The sequence below is a fragment of the Amia ocellicauda genome, chromosome 5, assembly GCF_036373705.1.
Source record: "Amia ocellicauda isolate fAmiCal2 chromosome 5, fAmiCal2.hap1, whole genome shotgun sequence".
In the NCBI taxonomy this organism is placed as follows: domain Eukaryota; kingdom Metazoa; phylum Chordata; class Actinopteri; order Amiiformes; family Amiidae; genus Amia; species Amia ocellicauda.
The window spans coordinates 34,747,516-34,768,904 of NC_089854.1; the positions used below are offsets into that span (position 1 = coordinate 34,747,516).

The following is a 21,389-nucleotide window of genomic DNA, read 5'->3' on the forward strand; positions in this document are numbered from 1 at the left end:
AGCGTGAAGGAAACGTCATCAATCTGCGCCCCAGACCCGGCACCGCTCCTAGCAACCAGATCAAATAAAAAAGCGACTGGCACGGCTTAGGGAAGTACTAAACTTTAGCGGCTATGTTTCTAAAGAAATAAGCTTAACTCGCGTATTACCGTTAAAACCAGGTGTAAAGATGTAATGCATCAAACAGTAATTTAATTGTCCCAATATTTAAAAACATTATTGATTTAATAAGTTTTTCTCAGTATTTATGTAGCTCCTAATATGATAAATTAGCCTAACTAAGTAGTTTCAGGTGTACAGAACCAATACGCTATTTGTAGAGCAATATCTAATTGTTATATGATTGGACACATACATTAGTACACCGTCACCTTTTTAAACAAAATACGTACTATAGTATAAGCAGTTTAAAAAGAAGCAATGGTACTCCGCCGCCACATCTCCGCAGTGCACTACGCAAAGTTGTCTTGCACGCATGTGCACAATTGCCGCTTGTCGTAGGAAAAAAGGACACAAATAAGATAGACGGTTCAACTGGGGGAAAGTTGAACCGACATATTCTCACAAATAATTGTTAATCTACACATTATAGTAAACTTAAAAATTGAAGCGGTTCATTTTTATTCAATTTTGGTCGTGTGAGGTCATCCGATTGCGCCGGACAGAAGTTTGGAAAACAAAAGTTGGACGAGGCCAGTTCGCTGAGTGGCAGAGATTTTTGATTATCTGTGACACACACCATATACATCCCCTTTACTCTGGCGATTATGGTCGTTTCCAGTGTGGGATCAGAATGAACTCAACAAGATCCAGAAGCGGTGACGGGTTTGTCTTGGGCTGTATCCTGAACAGATCTTCGGTTGCTTCAGGCTGAACACAGTTCCCATCACTTGCAGTGAAACTGCAAGGTTAACACAGACAACGTCGGCCAATTAGTGAAAATGTTCACCCCTTCAAAACAAAAAGATAATTAGGCTATCTTGTATTTAGGGGAAATGCGATATTACTGACTGGCAATGGATGTACAATACTCGAGAGGTAAGGATTCTCCTAAAAAAAGCCATTTCAATTAAGAGGGAACACAGCTTTATGAGCATTAAAACATCAAAGTGGAAGACGTATAAGAAAACCTATATATGTAGAAATGACGTCCGTTAAGACGAAATCAGCCGGCTCTTCTGTCGCCATGAACTCAAACTGCAAGATCATGCGCTGCCTGAAGACGGTCTTCGGATTCGACTCGTTTCGATCGGCGCTGCAGGAAAAGGCGGCCAGGGCGGTGGTACAGGGTAAGACCTTAGCCCAGAGCATGAATGAAAAACAGCAGACCTTCAACTTTATATATCGTGTACGCATTAATACAAGTTCGTTCTAGTCACTATTATTAGTTAATAATAACTATTTTTTCCTCCACTGTGTCTCTTTGCAAATAACAACGAACAAATGTAAATAGAATATTACACTTTATTTATTTGCGTATTTGGACCTGCAGGAGAGAAGGATGTGTTCGTGTGCATGCCAACCGGTGCTGGGAAATCGCTGTGTTACCAGTTGCCAGCTGTGTTGGCAAAGGGAATCACTATGGTCATCTCTCCTCTAATCGCACTCATTCAGGTAACAAGTTCACCGATACCCTGAAACTAGTTACATGTGCTAGTTTGCAGATTGCTAGTCTGAGAGATCATTTTGCTAATGTTTTCATCGGCAGAAACGCAGTTTTCGGTTCAAAGATACATAGGAAGCATGTACCTTTCTCTTTCTGCCTTTATATTTTAATGTTTTTTTATTAGTAAAAATGTAAAATAAAACCATTCAATTGTCATACTCTTTGATTCCACTTCAGTGCCATTCATTTAAAAACCTATTTTACTCTCAGGATCAAGTGGATCACTTGCAGAGCCTGAAAGTGGCTGGGTGCACGATGAACTCGAAGATCCCTCAGGAGGAGCGGCGGAGGATCCTGGCAGACTTAGAGAGTGAGAGTCCACAACTCAAGCTACTATACGTCACCCCAGAGATGGCCTCCTCGTCTTCATTCCAGCCATGCCTGGCCTCGCTGGTCTCCCGCAGTCTCCTGTCCTACCTTGTGGTGGATGAGGCCCATTGTGTTTCCCAGTGGGGCCATGATTTCCGACCCGACTTCCTAAAGTTGGGCGATTTGCGTAGCCGCCTGCCGGGGGTGCCCTGTGTGGCCCTCACTGCCACTGCCAACAAGAGGGTGCAGGAGGACATCACCCACAGTCTCCGTCTCCATCAGCCCCTCTCCTTCCAGACCTCTGTCTTCCGGGACAACCTCTTCTATGATGTTGTATTCCGTGATCTGCTGCCTGACCCGTACAGCAACTTGCAGGCCTTCTGTCTACAAGCACTAGGAGGCAAGGCAGCTGATGGGGTAATTGAACTCCTTTCCTCTCTTTCCCACTGTCTCCCATCTCCCTCTGTCTCTTTATTTACGTTTCGTGGTCTTGTTATAGATGGGTCAGGCTTTGTGGTGTTTACAAGGTACCTGGACTCCCAAAAGTAAACTCTGTACAACACCAGACCTGGCACAAATTCTGTTTGTAATTTTATTATTTCTATTTGATTACAATTAGATTATTATAATTGTAAGTTTATTGTAATTATAGTTGACATTTACACGCATGTAGATTGATATCTGAAGCAGTTAGAAGTAAATAAAATCCAATGTGCTACCATAAACTTGAAGTCAAATATATGAAAACTACCAATTATGAGCCTGAATTAAATATCCAATCTTTTCTGACTGTTTATGACTCCATTTGTTGCAAACAATTAAAGTGATTCTTCATCTGAATTGGAGATGGTGATTGTGTAGTTTGTAACTCTTTGGTGTATGTTTAATTACAATGCAATTAGTGCAATTATTCAAGCATAAATATAACTAATTAAACAGAACATTTTAAAATTAATTATTCATGAACTATTCATGGAAAAAAATATTCAATATTTTAGATTCCAAGTGTATCGGAGCAAAATAACCCTAAATTCTAGGTGCACTATATTGCTATTGCCTTGCCTGTGTTCACATGAGCGAGGATCAGTAAATTTAAGTGTTAATTGTTTGCTAGTATTTTTGTTCTTTATCAATTACAGAATATTTCAGTTTATTTGCAGTAAATTTCAGCTACACATGGGTTTCTCATGTCTCTCCTATGTCCTACATAACATTCCAAGTGAACTTTAAATTATTTAACCTAACTGAACAATGTCCCTTTTAATTATGATCATTATTATTAGAAGTAGAAATAGTAGAAATACAGATTATGAATATATCTGAAAGCAGCAATTATCAGTGGCTTAGCAAATGTGACATTGTAGACCACACAAATATACCAATATGTGTAAGTTGAGTGGTTCTAAATGATATTTTATTTTAAACAATAGAGCAGTAAGGGCAAGTGGACTGTGGAAACAAGGTCTTGGGACCTTGGGGAATCCTAGTGCAAGGAGCAATTTTGGTTCCACCACACAGACAGGATGGGCTTGGAGCCAGAGCCACAATGGCTATTACCACCAGGTCTCCCCAAGGTCCTAAAGACCTCATTTCCATCATAGCCTATTACCAGGTCTGGTTCTGAGAACTCCGCTCAGGTATATTGATTTAATGGTCAGGGGTCAGGGATGTAAGCATTTAATTATAAACTTGACTGAGATGACTTATCAGAAAAGCTATCGGTACTGTGATTCCCCCGGGTTCAGTTTTTTTGAACATAGTAAGAGTTGTCTAGATAATCATTGGCAGATTCTAACTAACAAGTTAATGACACTGAAGAGCTTTCTTAAGATATTCTTTGATCATGGCATTTGAAACCAGGGACTGAGTGCAGAAAATGTTTATGTAAGAGAACAGTTCAATTCACAGTTCATTGTTTAAATAATTAAGGACTACTTTGTAAATCATAAGATTCCGGGTTTCCCAAGTCTGTGAAGGATATCCTTGTTTATGTCTAATTTTTCCATAGCATGTTTCCACGCTGCTATAAAGTATTTCACTGATCCAATATTTCTGTCTTCCTCAGGGCTCTTCAGGCTGTGGGATTGTTTACTGCCGGACCAGAGAGAGCTGTGAGGATGTGGCACATAAACTCTGCCAACTTGGTGTATCTGCCAAGCCTTACCATGCAGGTACAATGTGAAAGGAATAGCCAAAGCATCCCCTTGCAAAGTTTTTGGACTGTGCTGAAGTCTAACGCGGGTTTGGCTTTTAAATAAGTAGCTTGAAAAATGCTTACAAAATTATCCAAAACATATTCTGTGGCCCCGGATCATTAGTAGGTCCTATTATTGTGCAGTTCTCCCATTGTCAGAGAACCGTGTTGATTGCAAACTCTCTATAATACTGTTTTTTATCATTTAATAGAAATGGGTGCACACTAATCCAGCTTCCTTTTTGTTTCCAGCACTTTCAGTTAGGATATTATGATGTATTTTCTATTTTATGGTTGCTCAAAAAATAAATGGTTGCCCAATAATAATTAATAACCATTACTAAATATGCAGTGCCTTGCAAAAGTATTCACACCCCTGACCAATTTTCTCATATTACTGAATTACAATGATACATTGGAATTTCCTTCCTTCTAAAAACACAGAAACTCAAAATCAATTATTTTAAAGTGACATTGGTTTTATATGTTGGGAAGTATTTGTTTACCTCCAGAGTTTCTGTCACATTTTCTGGATAAAAAACCGCACTGTTGAAGGTTCATTGGTCAGGCTGTGAATCTGAAGGAAAATGAAGACCAACCAGCATTCTACAGAAGTTAAAGATAAAGTAATTAAAATGCATAGATTAGGAAAAGGGTACAAAATAATGCCCATGTGTTTGGATACCACAGTGAGCACAGTTGGATCAATAATCAGGAAGTTGAAGCTGCATCACACCACCCAGGCACTGTCAAGAAAACGCCGTCCCTCAAAACTCAGCGATCAAACAAGAAGAAGCCACAGAGAGGCCAACAATCACTTTGAAGGAGCTTCAGAGTTCAGCAGCATAAAGGTGCACCAGCCAACCATATCAAGAGCTCTGCATAAGACTGGCCTTTATGGGAGGCTGGGAGGGAAATACTGCAAGAGAACCTGCTTCAGTCAGCTAAAAAGCAACACTGGAGTGGCTCAAGAACAAAAAGGTGAATGTCCTACAGTGGCCCAGTCAAAGTCCTGATCTCACTCCCATTCAGATTCTGTGGCACTATTTAAAAATTGCACACCTCAAGCATCGTCCAACCAACCTGAACAGTCGGCAGCGAATCTGCCAAGAAGAATGGCATAATCACTCCGACACTGTGTGCAAAGCTGGTACATACCTACCCCAAAAGACTTAAAGCTGTTATTGCAGAGAAACGTGGCTCTACCAAATATTCAGCTTATAATAATTGTTTCAGTGTTTTCAAATAAAATATAAAACAGCATGAAATTTCAATGTACCATTTGTAATTCAGTAATATCAGAGAATTGGTCAGGGGTCTGAATACTTCTGCAAGGCACTGTATAAATATATCTGCAAAAATGTATTTACAGTATACTATAAATTGGGTATTGCATTTTTTGACAAGATATTGCCTTCCTGTTTTGCTTGTTTTCAGGTTTATATTTTACATTTTAAGTAATGCCTTATTAACTTTTTAGTTATTTAGTCTTCTGTATAGAAAATTGCTTAGAACTAAGGATGTTTTCAGGTCTGAAAGCTGGTGACCGCACTGACACGCAGAACGAGTGGATGGATGGCAAGGTGACTGTCATTGTGGCCACTGTCAGCTTTGGCATGGGTGTAGACAAGGCCAACGTCAGGTCAGTTTGCCACTCTCTGTGCATCGAGTGACCCTACTGAACAGAACCTCACTAAAACTGATTTTTAAAGGAGGGGGGGTAAAAATGTAGTTGAGGTACTGATATATCTTGGAGAAAAGGGAAAAATTCTCTCAACAGTTAGTTTATTTGTAGCAGTAAATTTTATTTGGCTGCAAACCTGATTCTCCCACTTTTGTACTTAAACATGCACTTGCATCATCACTTCACCAGACAATAAATATGTCCTTTATATGGATTTAACATTACTAGGGATTCTGATTTTCGTGTTTTACCATGGTGTACACCATGGTAAATCTGTGATTTAATAGTATTGCGAGTAAGAGAGAATGTACTACTACATACCTCCCTTTGTATCTGAGCTGACTGAGAAGGCAATCTATGTCCACAGGTTTGTAGTCCACTGGAATCTCGCCAAGTCCCTGGCCGGCTATTACCAGGAGTCTGGGCGCGCAGGTCGAGATGGAGCACCCTCCAGCTGCCGGATTTATTATTCCCCGTCAGACAAAAACACGCTTACTTTCTTGATCAATAAAGAGATTGCTCATATCCAGGTCAGTCAGAGAACTGTTGTTCAGCTTTTTTATTTAATCTAGGGAGAGCATATGGCTCCATTGTCATTGGAACAGGATAGGAGTGTTAAGGCATTACAAATTAAACCAAGCCTTACATGATTTAGTGTTGTTGCACTGCATTAAAAATGTGTCATAAATGCTGATTACATTTCTTATTTATTTTATGTTGTTTACAGTTAATAACATGTTAAAGTCTATATTTATCACATATTAATGAATAATGAATCTCATATAAGCCTATGCACAGACCAATTTGCTGTCAGGAAGAGTGCACAGCCGTGCTCTGTAATTAAGTACCTGGGAAAGGTGTTCTCAGTTAGATGTTAATTTCTTTTAAGGTCAGTTTTATATAGTATGTTTTTAAATAGGACTCAGGCAAACAAATGAGTAATCCAGGAAGCACAGTGAACAAACTACAATCTTTGTTTCTTTTGAAATAGGCCTATACATACGTTTTTACATTCTAACTTTTGACCCATTCTGTAACTGTGCATGTACCACAGAATGACTGAGGTGCACGATAGGCTGCTTTATACAGACACAGACCGTGAAACTCTTTTCACAGAACCACTAACTGTTTAAGTGTGTGTTTAATTAATATATTGATAGAGATAGCATAGGATTGAAAAATGATCACATGAAAATCCACTCAACATGTAATGATACAGTTGTTGGAAAATTACACTCTTGAGCTGTATCTGTAAGTAATGTGTTATTATCCGTCTCTCTTTTCACTGCAGAAGAAACGTGGCTCACAGAAGGAGCATGACCGAGCCAACATTGTGGACTTTGAGACCATGGTGTCTTTCTGTGAGCAGGCAGGGTAAGTGCCTCTATCTTACTCAGGCTCATGCAGTTTCTTTCCTTAAGGCAGCTTTCTCTTAATCTCATACCTGGAGAGTCCTAATCCTTTGCATTTGTTGAGATCTTCAATCAATGGCTGAAGATCACATTAATCTTGATAAAAGGAGTCCGATTATTGTTTCACTTTCATCAAAATACTTGAGATATCAATTGAAAATCAAAATATAAACCTCTGCAGGACTAGGTTTGGCCTCCTCCCTGTTTTAAACTCTTAGTTGCCTGCTCCTGGTGGTGTTTCAGTTGTTGACGTTGCAACAAGGAAATGGTGTTTTGGTAGATTTCCAAGGAGTAGGTTACCGTTGTAGCGTAAGATACACTTATACATTTCCATTCAAAGAAGTGAATTTAAGTATCGCCTTATCAAGAAACCTAGAATCTTGTAGAACTCAATTTCTGCAATAATTGGATGCAGACACCAATTCCAAAGATATATAAATTCTCAAATTTATTAAAAAAAAAAAAGATAAAATGTAGCACTACACTAGTTATACAAAAAGGGAAAAACTAATTAAAATTAACTCAAGATCAACAAATCAAAGACAAATCACTTCCGTGACCAAATCAAAGAACATGGAATCGCATATGATAACGCACAAAACATTACACAAAATTACAAACACATTGACTACAATACCAGTTAGTAAGACGAAGGTGAGTCTCTCATTAGTATTGTTAGTCGGACATTAAATAACTAATGCAGGTTAATATTTAAGTCAAATAACTTCTCGTTATATATATCAGTCTCATTTACGTTTGGGTGCCGAGAAAGATCCTTTCATTTCTTGTTACCACAATTCTCCCTCATTGATTACTGTTCAATGATTAAGGATAGGCAGGGCCACCTATAATCTAGTGTCTATTAACGTGTGTCAATTTAAGACTAAACAGTTAAACAGGAATGAGAAGATATTTCTCTGCGTTGACAAATTTTATTTCTAAAATTTTCGAACAAAAAAGTTTAATGCAGCACTCATTTATATTTAAGAAAATACTAAATGATATTACACATTCTAAAGTTTGTGACTCACAGAATAACATTTCTAATTGATTTCTCAAATGTCATGAATGATAAACTCCAAACTGTTAAACTTATCTGAACTTCGTCGCAGAGAGGCCTCTCTGGCTTCGGGCTCAGATAACAGCACACGGCACGAGGTCCGTGTGGTTTGGAACAAAGGCAGTCCGGTTCGGCTTTGTCCAAGAACTTCCACACAGTCGATGCACCTGCAAGTTGGGGTTTCGTGAAAGTAGAGTAGTCTTTTCAAACAGATTTTCCACTGGTTTGAAGGCTCCAAGGTTGTGCACAGGATGTCTTCTTTGCAAGCAGGGTTTCCACCATAGTTACTTGAAGACAAAGTCTTTGAGGAAAGCTGGGCCCTGTTAGTTTCCAAGGGTCAAGTTTTTTAAGACTCAATAGCTATTTAAATGACTGAACACTTTCGTATTGCAGGTATTTGTATTTATTACCTATACAGTGAGGGAAAAAAGTATTTGATCCCCTGCTGATTTTGTACGTTTGCCCACTGACAAAGAAATGATCAGTCTATAATTTTAATGGTAGGTGTATTTTAACAGTGAGAGACAGAATAACAACAAAAAAATCCAGGAAAACGCATTTCAAAAAAGGTTATAAATTGATTTGCATGTTAATGAGGGAAATAAGTATTTGATCCCCTATCAATCAGCAAGATTTCTGGCTCCCAGGTGTCTTTTATACATGTAACGAGCTGAGATTAGGAGCACTCTCTTAAAGGGAGTGCTCCTAATCTCAGCTCGTTACCTGTATAAAAGACACCTGTCCACAGAAGCAATCAATCAATCCGATTCCAAACTCTCCACCATGGCCAAAACCAAAGAGCTGTCCAAGGATGTCAGGGACAAGATTGTAGACCTACACAAAGCTGGAATGGGCTACAAGACCATCGCCAAGCAGCTTGGTGAGAAGGTGACAACAGTTGGTGCGATTATTCTCAAATGGAAGAAACACAAAATAACTGTCAGTCTCCCTCGGTCTGGGGCTCCATGCAAGATCTCACCTCGTGGAGTTTCAATGATCATGAGAACGGTGAGGAATCAGCCCAGAATTACACGGGAGGATCTTGTTAATGATCTCAAGGCAGCTGGGACCATAGTCGCCAAGAAAACAATTGGTAACACACTACGCCATGAAGGACTGAAATCCTGCAGCGCCCGCAAGGTCCCCCTGCTCAAGAAAGCACATGTACAGGCCCGTCTGAAGTTTGCCAATGAACATCTGAATGATTCAGAGGAGAACTGGGTGAAAGTGTTGTGGTCAGATGACACCAAAATCGAGCTCTTTGGCATCAACTCAACTCGCCGTGTTTGGAGGAGGAGGAATGCTGCCTATGACCCCAAGAACACCATCCCTACCGTCAAACATGGAGGTGGAAACATTATGCTTTGGGGGTGTTTTTCTGCTAAGGGGACAGGACAACTGCACCGCATCAAAGGGACGATGGACGGGGCCATGTACCGTCAAATCTTGGGTGAGAACCTCCTTCCCTCAGCCAGGGCATTGAAAATGGGTCGTGGATGGGTATTCCAGCATGACAATGACCCAAAACACACAGCCAAGGCAACAAAGGAGTGGCTCAAGAAGAAGCACATTAAGGTCCTGGAGTGGCCTAGCCAGTCTCCAGACCTTAATCCCATAGAAAATCTGTGGAGGGAGCTGAAGGTTCGAGTTGCCAAACGTCAGCCTCGAAACCTTAATGACTTGGAGAGGATCTGCAAAGAGGAGTGGGACAAAATCCCTCCTGAGATGTGTGCAAACCTGGTGGCCAACTACAAGAAATGTCTGACCTCTGTGATTGCCAACAAGGGTATTGCCACCAAGTACTAAGTCGAAGGGGTCAAATACTTATTTCACTCATTAACATGCAAATCAATTTATTTGATTTGTTAAGGTTAATTTAAGTTTTTTGAAATGTGATTTTCTGGATTTTTTTCTTGTTATTCTGTCTCTCACTGTTAAAATACACCTACCATTAAAATTATAGACTGATCATTTCTTTGTCAGTGGGCAAACATACAAAATCAGCAGGGGATCAAATACTTTTTTCCCTCACTGTAGGCCCTATTTCCCAGACATTTCACAGCAGGGATTCCAAGCCATTTGACCCATTCTCAGTGCCATCCTCCCAAGACTGCCACTTTGATATAGAACAGTTCACGTGCCGATGAGCTCAGGAAATCTGCTAACTTTGGGGGAGAGGTCTTCTTTAGATCAGAGCTTCAGCTCAGAGCTAAAATGCTCTATCAAAATACACACACACACACACACACCCTCCCCCCCCTAACGCTACACCGTAATCTCATTTTTCTGTTTGTCAATTTTACTTTTTCTTGCCTATTGAGTTATGTCAGTTATTTTGCTTTTTGCCTGCTAATTATAAGACAATATACTTTCTGAAAGGACATCTTTAAGCTGTAAAACCTTTCTATAACATTTGAGAAAATATAGTACAATATGTTTCTACTAGACTAGTTTATTTTCATATATATATATACACACCGAACAGCCATAACATTATGACCGCCTAATATTGTGTAGCTCCCCCTTTTGCCGCCAAAACAGCCCTGACCCATTGAGGCATGGATTCCACTAGACCTTTGAAGGTGTGCTGTGGTATCTGGCACCAAGACGTTAGCAGCAGATCCTTTAAGTCCTGTAAGTTGTGAGGTGGGGCCTCCATGGATCGGACTTGTCTGTCCAGCACATCCCACAGATGCTCGATTGGATTGAGATCTGGGGAATTTGGAGGCCAAGTCAACACCTTGAACTCGTGATTCATGAGACCAGGCCACCTTCTTCCATTGCTCCGTGGTCCAGTTCTGATGCTGATGCTGATGTAGGCGCTTTCAGCAGTGGACAGGGGTCAGCATGGGCACCCTGACTGGTCTGCGGCTACGCAGCCCCATACGCAACAAACTGCGATGCACTGTGTGTTCTGACACCTTTCTATCAGAACCAGCATGAACTTTTTCAGGAATTTGAGCTACAGTAGCTCGTCTGTTGGATCGGACCACATGGGCCAGCCTTCGCTCCCCACATGCATCAATGAGCCTTGGCCGCCCATGACCCTGTCGCCGGTTCACCGCTTTTTCTTCCTTGGAGCACTTTTGATAGGTACTGACCACTGCAGACCGGGAACACCCCACAAGAGCTGCAGTTTTGGAGATGCTCTGACCCTGTCATCTAGCCATCACAATTTGGCCCTTGTCAAAGTCGCTCAGATCCTTACGCTTGCCCATTTTTCCTGCTTCTAATACATCAACTTTGAGGACAAACTGTTCACTTGCTGCCTAATATATCCCACCCACTGACAGGTGCCATGATAACGAGATTATCAGTGTTATTCACTTCACCTGTCAGTGGTCATAATGTTATGGCTGATTGGTGTATATGCATATAATTAAGTTTGGACTTGAATGCTAGTGTGCATGCAAAGACCACTGTGGCGGCTGAAACTTGATCCTGAATGGCAGTGTAAAAGCAACACCACTGATCCTGATCACATGTACCGATGCATTTGATCTGGATCAGAAATGGCAGTGTAAAAGCGCCTATTGTGATGGCAGAAAATCAACTTAAACAGTAACTTGTCAAGAAAGTCAGACATGCAATTTATTGGATGTATTGCACACAAAATGCAGGTTGATTTTAAGAAGAGGTAGAATAATTCAAGATACTTGCATACATATCTGTATGTAGAACAATTTTGAAACAAATAAAGCTACACTTGAGCCTTTTAATCCAGGCATAACATTTTATTTATAATACAAGGTGCCCTTCATCTTATGTATTTTACGTAAATTAAGAAAAATATTTACACGTGTATTACTAGGCAAGGTAAAAAGTTTTACATGTCAAGATTTAGAAATCTTGGAAATAAGTGGATGTTGTATTTGTTAAAATGCTGAATTATGCAATATAATAACTATTGCCTGGCAAGTATTTCTATACATTTTCTGTACTTTTTACCACATTATAATTGGATCTGTCTACATTTCTGTAATGTTGCATTACATGGAAATGTTAAACTTAAAAAACAATAATTAGGGCTACAAAAGTTTGTGGTGGGCCAACTTTTGATAACCCAACAGACTACCAAACAACAGTGATTTCATCGCTCTTGTCTCTCAATTTGGACGGTCCAGTCCAACCCAGTTAGAGCATCTCACTGCTCCTCTGCCTCCGTTTCCTCTGGATTGATGTTCCAGAGCAACAGCAGCCAAAGATCAGTGCAAAGAGCAGCAAAGCCAGGAAGAGCCCTAGAAATGTACCAATGACTACCAGGCCCCCAGTCATCCAGGCATCCCTCTGAATACGCTCCCATGCCCAGTCCAGCAGAGATTTGGCCTCCTTGATAGTATCCTTTACACTGGAGAAAACAGAGACATCTTGGACTCAGGGTAGTAACACACACCAAATACAAGGCTGAGGGTAGCTGGAGGAAAGAGGTCTGAATAGTATACTTAATAGTTTTATATAGATGCAAACATTTGCCTCGAATAAATTCCATCTTTGTAAACTAAAATGTTACTTTTAAGTTATTAGTTTGATCTACGCATCTGAACACCTCAACACACAGCACCACAACAAAGGATTCAGACTCCTGCTACTTGCACTGACCTCACAAATTCCATGTCAAAGGTGGAGTTCAAATACTAGTCCTCAGTACTTCAAGATTCATACACTGCTGCTACATAAGAGTCGGCTCTCTTATTGGGCTGTAGTTACGTGTTTTTCCTCAGCATTTCATTACGTTCTACAAGTCCTGCGACCCTCTTTTCTGAACTGAGAACAAGTGATTCCCGATAGAATTCTCTATTCAAGTTAGCAAAGAAACAAATTGCACTTGCTATACATACCACAGTAACTCACTCAGAACAGGGGGTTTAATCTGTTCTGGTGCTAGTGTTTGTTGAAGTAAGACATCCAGACATACACTACAGCTACACCAAAAAAAGAATCTCTCTCTTGTCTGACTGTAGGTATGCGTTTTCCTCTGGATTCCATTACATATGGTAGTGAACAGATGTCAGAGCTGGCATCAACTAAACAATTTAAATTGAAAAGTGATTTTATATTACAGTATTTTCTGCCCTTTTACCCAACAGATGTTGAAATATATCAAGTATATTCTGAGTCCAGCTGTTCCAACAATTATTTTTTGTACTTGGTTCAACCCTTAAATCACACAAGTATGTTCTGCTGCATATCATCTCTAGTGTACTATCTAATCAGAATAAATTATTGACTTAATAATGGCCAGTTACTGTAGCCTCATATATATAAGTGTGTGTGTGTATACAGTACTGTGCAAAAGATTTAGGCATGTGTGTAAAAATGCTGTAAAGTTAGAATGCTTTCATAAATAGACATGTTAATAGATTATATTTATCAATTAACTAAATGCAAAGTGAATGAACAGAAAAAAAATCTATATCAAATCCATATTTGGTGTGACCGACCTTTGCCTTCAGAACAGCATCAATTCTTCTAGGTGCACTTCCACAAAGCCAGGGATTTTGTAGGCATATAGTCGTGCATGATTAGCACCTGTTTGGTATAATTGTTTAATCATACACATGACTATATGGCTACAAAATCCCTGACTTTGTGCAAGTGCACCTAGAAGAATTGATGCTGTTTTGAAGGCAAAGGGTGGTCACACCAAATATGGATTTGATGTAGATTTTTCTTCTGTTCACTCACTTTGCATTTAGTTAATTGAGAAATATAATCTATTAAACATGTCTATTTTTGAAAGCATTCTTACTTTAGAGTATTTTTTTCACACCTGCCTAAAACTTTTGCACAGTATTCTGTGTGTGTGTGTGTGTGTGTGTGTGTGTGTGTGTGTGTGTGTGTATGTATGTATGTATGTGTGTGTGTGTGTGTGTGTGTATATATATATATATATATATATATATATATATATATATATATATATATATATATATATATATATATATAATATATTACACACACATACACATTCTTGTAGGGATGATGACAAAGGGAGAGAGGGTTGATTTAGGCACTATGAACTTAGCATTAGGTACTATTTCAATGTTTGGCAAAAAGTAAAAACTAGTGGGTTTATGTATTTGTCTTTTTTTATTTTTATATATTTAACTTGGAGTATGTTATGATTATCATGGTCGGCTAGTATGTCTAATGAGCACGGTTTAAGTAATCACCTGCCGAATGGTATCTACTAAACTGTGAGCATTTACTTGAGGACACACCAAGTGAAAAAACATGTTTAACTGTAGGTGTGTCCGTTTCTGTGAATCAATTATGACTCCGTAGTTTCTTATGTGTAGGTATTATTCAATTTCTCTAGGATTGAAAGCTACAAGTTTACAAAAGTTTTTAAAAATAAATGTTTTGTTTCATTAGAGGATAGTGCATTTTTCTTGTTAGTACTGAACACCTAAACATCTGCTCTATGTCAAATGCAGTTGCATTAAAATAGTAAAAAAAATTAAAAATAAAAATGTTAGTCTGTACAGAATCCACATAGATTGATCCATGTGAATACACCCAAAACTTCTTAAAAATAATAATTTCTCACTGAAACCCTACACAGTGTGATCTGGAACAAGGACAACATTATACACAGAAGAAAAGAGAGGACGATACAGCAAAATTAATGTACTATATGAAACACAACTTGTAATCACTCCGACACTGTTGGTTTGTACTTTGGGTTGTAATAGTCTCTCTCACAATGTGGCCCACTCTTTCTGACTTGTAACCATCTCCAGCTAATTTCCAATCACATTGTTTTAGTGAGATATAAACTGTACATTGAATTATTCTTGCCTTCTTGGTAGATTTTGGATACAGTACTACTGTTTGTTCACATTTTGAAATGCTTTATGTTGTCTAAAGGATTTACTTATCTGTATTTTACATAATTAAAAAGTAAATCAACCACTTTTCAATATTCAAACCTTTAATTAGTGTAATATTTTGTGATCCTGATATTTTTCAGTAAGCATATGAACTTAACACTTAAATATTTGCTGACATTAAGCTCTTAACCACATAGCCATTACAGTGGTTGATTATGCATTTCTGATTAAACAATGTTGTCCTGACAGCTAGTGCTTCAAATTTTTAAGATATTTAAAATTTAAATGGCTGTGTTCTTACCTTTCTCCTTCCATTTGTCTTCTTATACGAGTCCCAGTATTTTGAAAACTGAAGGTCAAACTAACAGCTTTTTTTTTCTTTTTTCGGGAGTTCAGAGACTGCACTACACCCCTTTGTGTTTGGCAACAGCTTAGCAAACAGATAACTTATAACTTGTGATGTACTCTACAAAGAAATTAGAATGTGATCATTTTATTTTATTGTTTTTTTTGTTTTGTTTTTTCAGAATATGATTGGATTTTCCAGTGGAGTTTCTTTCATTATATCTTCAGGGCACGATTGTCCTTGAGTCTACTGCGGTTCCCATAGTCTTGATTCTGGCTGTGTTTCTGTAGGTTACGTTTCTGTTAATGTTTACCGGTGATATTGACACACAGTAAAATCTGGGCAACTTTATCAGAGCCCGATAAGCAGAGCACGTGGTGCACAACTTCATCTAGGGCATGTGAGGGAGACTGCTTTGAGAGAGATGTACAGCTTTTCAATTTCCATTGCACTTAGTATTGCCTAAGATTTATAAACATAGTGTGTTTGCATCACATTAAGTTTTTCAAAAACTGAATCAGAAAATGTGTTTTCTGAAAAGAGCACTTTCACCAATTTACATGACACACCACATACAAATGCACAACAATGTTGTCCACTCACATAGAAACAGTAGTAGGCTGTCCAGAAATTAAGGTCAGTCTGCATAGGTGCAGTACATTATCAGAATACGATATCTGAAAATCATGAATACATTTTCTAAACCCATATCTATTTTTAAAGTAAACTCTTTGATGTTCACACAGCAGATTAAATGTGGCTATAGTTATCACAGGTATGTAATGTATAATTCCTGGTGTAATTAATTGAAATATTTAAATAAAGTGACCTGTACAAGATTGAACCCTGTGGAAGGAAGACATTTAAATGGGGAACATAATGTGCAACACTATTTGTTAATGTATTGTAAACAGTTACACTTGGCTTGCTACTTTTCAAAATCTCTAAATGTGCTTTTTCATTCTAGCTGATTGTATACTTTTGCTACAGATTCAAAACAAAACACAGTTTTAAAGCAGGTTCACATATTGAGAGTATTTATTAATTATACCTTCATATTACCTCTGATATGGTTTATGCTGATGTCCTTTGTTTAAAGAATCCTCTGTAATAAATTACTTGCAATTCAGTTTTCCAAAACTTAATATATTGCACATCCTTGTCCATTTGTATTGTTGTGGCACTCCTACGTTGTAGTCTTTACAATGAGTTGATAAAGAGTTGATATTAAAATACTGAATATAGCATATTTTCTTTACTTTTAAAGCAGGATACAAATTATAAAGCTTCTGAAAACATGGCAGTGTAAATCAGGATTATACAGCAAAGCTAGAATCTCAATCCATTCTGTGTGCCTCCCAGAAATCCGAGTCTATAAAACAGTTACAAGATGTGAACAGCAGAGGATGCCCTTACATTGACTGTAATTGCATTGACACAGTCAGTGCATTTACATGTGTGAGTAATTTTCCTAAAATAATGAAAAGGTCATGTAAAGACAGTTTTCAGAGAATAAATACAGTGGGAGGGAGACTGACAGTTATTTTGTGTTTCTTCCATTTGCGAATAATCGCACCAACTGTTGTCACCTTCTCACCAAGCTGCTTGGCGATGGTCTTGTAGCCCATTCCAGCCTTGTGTAGGTCTACAGTCTTGTCCCTGACATCCTTGGACAGCTCTTTGGTCTTGGCCATGGTGGAGAGTTTGGAATCTGATTGATTGATTGCTTCTGTGGACAGGTGTCTTTTATACAGGTAGTGAGCTGAGATTAGGAGCAAAGACACCTGGGAGCCAGAAATCTTGCTGATTGATAGGGGATCAAATACTTATTTCCCTCAATAACATGCAAATCAATTTATAACTTTTTTGAAATGCGTTTTTCTGGATTTTTTGTTGTTATTCTGTCTCTCACTGTTAAAATACACCTACCATTAAAATTATAGACTGATCATTTCTTTGTCAGTGGGCAAACGTACAAAATCAGCAGGGGATCAAATACTTTTTTCCCCTCACTGTAGGTATATATATGTTTAAGTGATTTTCCTGAAAACAGCACCTAGAAATGTCCGATAGTATTATAAAACTAACAGTTTCTGGCTTTGTCAAATGTCGAACATCTATTATTATTTCTGCTTCACCCTCTATTGTCCATGGGCAAATTGTACTGAATACACTAATTAGATTGCAATATAAATGGAGAAAAGTATTTTGTGATTCTTTAATACATGTGTTTTCTGAAAACTCACTGAATTAAATCACGTTGCACTGTTTTTCCTTTTTGCACGTTTAACATTATTTCCACACTGAAACCTAGGTGATAACAAAGGCAGTCTTTAAAATAAAAAAAGCAATTTATTTCAATACTGAGTAATGCAGTTTTCGTAATGCCATCATATGCGAGTCAGCTTATTTTTTTAAAACTAAATATTTGGAGGTTTATAAATGGAACACCATCTACTGATCCTTCATGTATATTTAGTTGCAGACTTATGGCTTAAATTAACTGAATGCATAGTTCCACTGTAATTAAGTTTAGAATTGGAAAATCCTATAATTTGGAATGTCTGTCCTAGAAGATGTTTCAACCACAAAAGGAAAGACTTATACTAGACCATTATCTCTTTCTTGAATTTAGTATTCTGTATTCATAGTAACATTTTCAGGTGTTGGTGTATTCTGCACAACATAAAGAGACAACAGCTGTGTACGTTCATTTAAAAAATATAAAATAATATACTTTTATTTTTAATAAAATTTAAAGAGCCAGCAATATAAGGTGCACATATTTCCTCCCTGGCTGGGGACACAGGAAAGTGCAGTATTAACTATGGTGATACCAAAGCCCAAACAGTGAGTCTCAAATATCAAAATATCTTTATAATGTTTGTTCTTGGAAGAAAAAAGACACTTGTTTGTAAACCAGCACGAAGTCCAAAATCCAGAATAAATGAAACAAAAAAAAACCCCACCCTGAACCTTTATTTATGTGGGATTTTTCTTTGCCCTATTTCTTACTCAACTTATCACCCTAAACAAGTCCAACACAGGCAGCCATGTTTTCAAAGAAGCTCTGTGAAAGCACAGCAGTGTTTGATGTCTGGTATAAGCTGGATATTGCTGTGATTCAAGCACTAGAGTTCTTCTGTCATTTTTGGCTGTACTTCCTTAAGCAGTTTTGAGGTTATGTTCTTGGAGGAATAGTTGTAATTGTTCTCCCTATGGTGCACAATGAGGGAGTTTAGTTCCATATATCTGCAGGCATGACCAAGTTAGCATTGAAGTTTTAGCTGCCCTTGGAGAATATTTTTGTCTTTTTTAATATATATATATATATATATATATATATATATATATATATATATATATATATATACTGTGTCTGTTTTGTGTCTTCCAGAAAGACTTGGAAAATTCATTTTTCTCCAATTCTGATAAAAAAATTATATATATATATATATATATATATATATATATATATATATATATATATATATATATATATATATATATATATATATAATTTTTTTTTTTTTTTTTTTTTTTCCTGGAAAAGTCACAGAAAACTATTGCATGGCAAAATTGTACTTTTGTTTTCTTCATCATAACAAACAGTACAAACTGTTAACACCTGATTTTGAACTACAATCTATTTTAAAATGTGCAGTACATAACAGAAATTGAGAAGTCATTGATGAAAGTGAACTGTTGAACAGGGAACATCATAGAACATAATCCTTCAGTGTGTGAGGGTCCTGTGTAGAGACATCCCAAGTTGTGTAAGCTTACTTTAAATGGGAGTAGATTGTGGCATAGGGTGTTCCCTCTGAAAGGTTCGTAGAAGCTGATCATGCAGTGATCGCATTTAAATTGTCAAAAGGTCTTTAGTTCTCTCCAATTAATATTATATATGTTTTTCAATGTAGCATATGTCTCATTTGCACTCTGCATTGTCACCGTCACTTTGAGTCACCATCCCCACATGTATTGATCCATTTAAATGTTGTCCAGTGCAGTGTGAGATCCTTGGAGGCCAAAGATCAGCTTCCTTACAATTAGTGAAAATAATCATAATCACTTGAGTCAGTGCTGTGAGTCTGGTCGCTGTTGATCACAGGGAGGACTGTCAGTGCTCCAGCCTGTGTATTGTTCTCTGGGGCTGTGCGGAGGCCGTTGGTGGTGTGCAGGGGCCATTGGACCTGTAGTGCCCATGATGTCATAAAGGGCTCCTGCTCTCAGACAGGGTGCAGTGGTTTGACTCTGGACACGTGGTACTTGGGTTTGGCACAGCAACAGCAGTGTACACAGGCCAGAACACACATCAGAAGGAATGTTCCTGCAGAAAAGAAAGACGTCTCGTTTAGATTAGGATTTTAACACAATCTGGCAGTTCTATATAATACTTTCTGTTTCATGGCTGTCAAATAAGAGATTGTTGTAGGAATTAGTTATTTCTAATAGTTGAGATGGTCTTAAGAGTGACTTTATTTTTACTGTAGTAGTCCATAACACATGTATAGAGTAGGGTTGCAGCAGTATCCAGATATCACACATTATATGTATTGTCATATCAGATCTGATAAAACGATAATCACCCCCACTAGTAAACTGTTTATATATTAAATAGGCTATAAGCCACTCTATAAGTAAACAACTTTACTTATAATTGTAATTGATATTACCTTGTATCGATACCCTTGGGGACAGGGGTGTAGCATCTTTCGAAATGTTAGGGAAGCGCTAGATATAAAGAGTAGCCTATGAAACTCGTAAGGCAGCACATTGTATGGCGTTATATATGGCCATAGTAACCAAAAAGGCAATGGCAGTGATTTTGTTTTTTTCTTACTATGTTAAAAGGTATTATTTCAAGTACATAGGTAACACTGATGTTGCTATTTGATGCGATAATATCTCACTTCTGGAGGGTATTGCTTCTTTTTTATTTATTTTATTCCTTTGTCGTTGTTTGCATAAGTGGATTTAACCCCAATAAGTTAAGTCATTGGACTTAATGTGGTTATTACACTAACATCATTAGTAGACACATGGGGGCACATGGCAAGAGATCAAAGATCTGTTGGGTTTAACTCTCGAACTGAGGTGTAGAAGAAGTGCACTGCATTTTTTAACTGTGGTTGAAATCATCAATCTTATAAATATATTATGAACTATGACAGCATTACACAATTTTCTTAGCATTTTGCTGCTTATGATTTGAAAAATAGAGCTATAATTTGTACATAGTACTTTGTAGAATGTTTACCTTCTACATGTTTATCGTGATAGTGCTGATATATCATGATAAAAAAAACGTTATCATTGCAACCTTTTGTACAGAGATGTGAAGAATCTAAGAGTAAGACTTTGCCAGACTGCTTAGAGGTATAGTCACATTTTAAGAGGAAAATGTCCAAACCACACTGAATACCATTGTTGGAGCCCAACTATTATTTTTGTCATCATTATGACGATTAATATTTAGACTTAGTAAGTGTCCCAGTTTTCCAATAACAAAATATGTATGCAATTACCTTGTTATTCCAAAACTGTTTCCACCTTGATTTTAGGGTTGTCTATGCAATTAAAAAAAGAAATCAGACTGATGTTAACATAGTCGTAATTGTATAATAAGTTCTAACAAGATCACCTGTAGAAATGTTTATTAAAACAAAAAAATTATTACCTATGCAAGTTACCCTGCGTAATGATGTCTGTGAACTTGTTTTCCTGCCTGCCAAAACACAAGATTTAGAGTATTCTAATATCCTACTAGTAGAATATGGTATCCTACCACCCCGTGTTAAATCCCTATCTGTTTCTGCTTACCGATGAAGATGATGAGGATTAGGAAGGCACCCAGATCCAGGGGATTGGCCTCAGGAAGG

General features: G+C 37.8%; 1 protein-coding gene across 1 annotated transcript in view; it reads left to right on the forward strand.

Annotated features, from left to right (window-relative positions):
- The first annotated feature begins 48 nt into the window (after positions 1 to 48).
- Positions 49 to 21,389, forward strand: part of recql5 (RecQ helicase-like 5) — a 48,352-nt gene continuing 27,011 nt past the window's right edge. Inside the window, exons 1-7 of the mRNA XM_066704906.1 lie at positions 49 to 1,289; positions 1,493 to 1,614; positions 1,877 to 2,392; positions 4,041 to 4,146; positions 5,700 to 5,811; positions 6,221 to 6,383; positions 7,145 to 7,227. Coding sequence (XP_066561003.1) covers positions 1,145 to 1,289; positions 1,493 to 1,614; positions 1,877 to 2,392; positions 4,041 to 4,146; positions 5,700 to 5,811; positions 6,221 to 6,383; positions 7,145 to 7,227 — 1,247 coding nt within the window. The 5' untranslated portion in view covers positions 49 to 1,144. The remainder of the gene's footprint in view (positions 1,290 to 1,492; positions 1,615 to 1,876; positions 2,393 to 4,040; positions 4,147 to 5,699; positions 5,812 to 6,220; positions 6,384 to 7,144; positions 7,228 to 21,389) is intronic.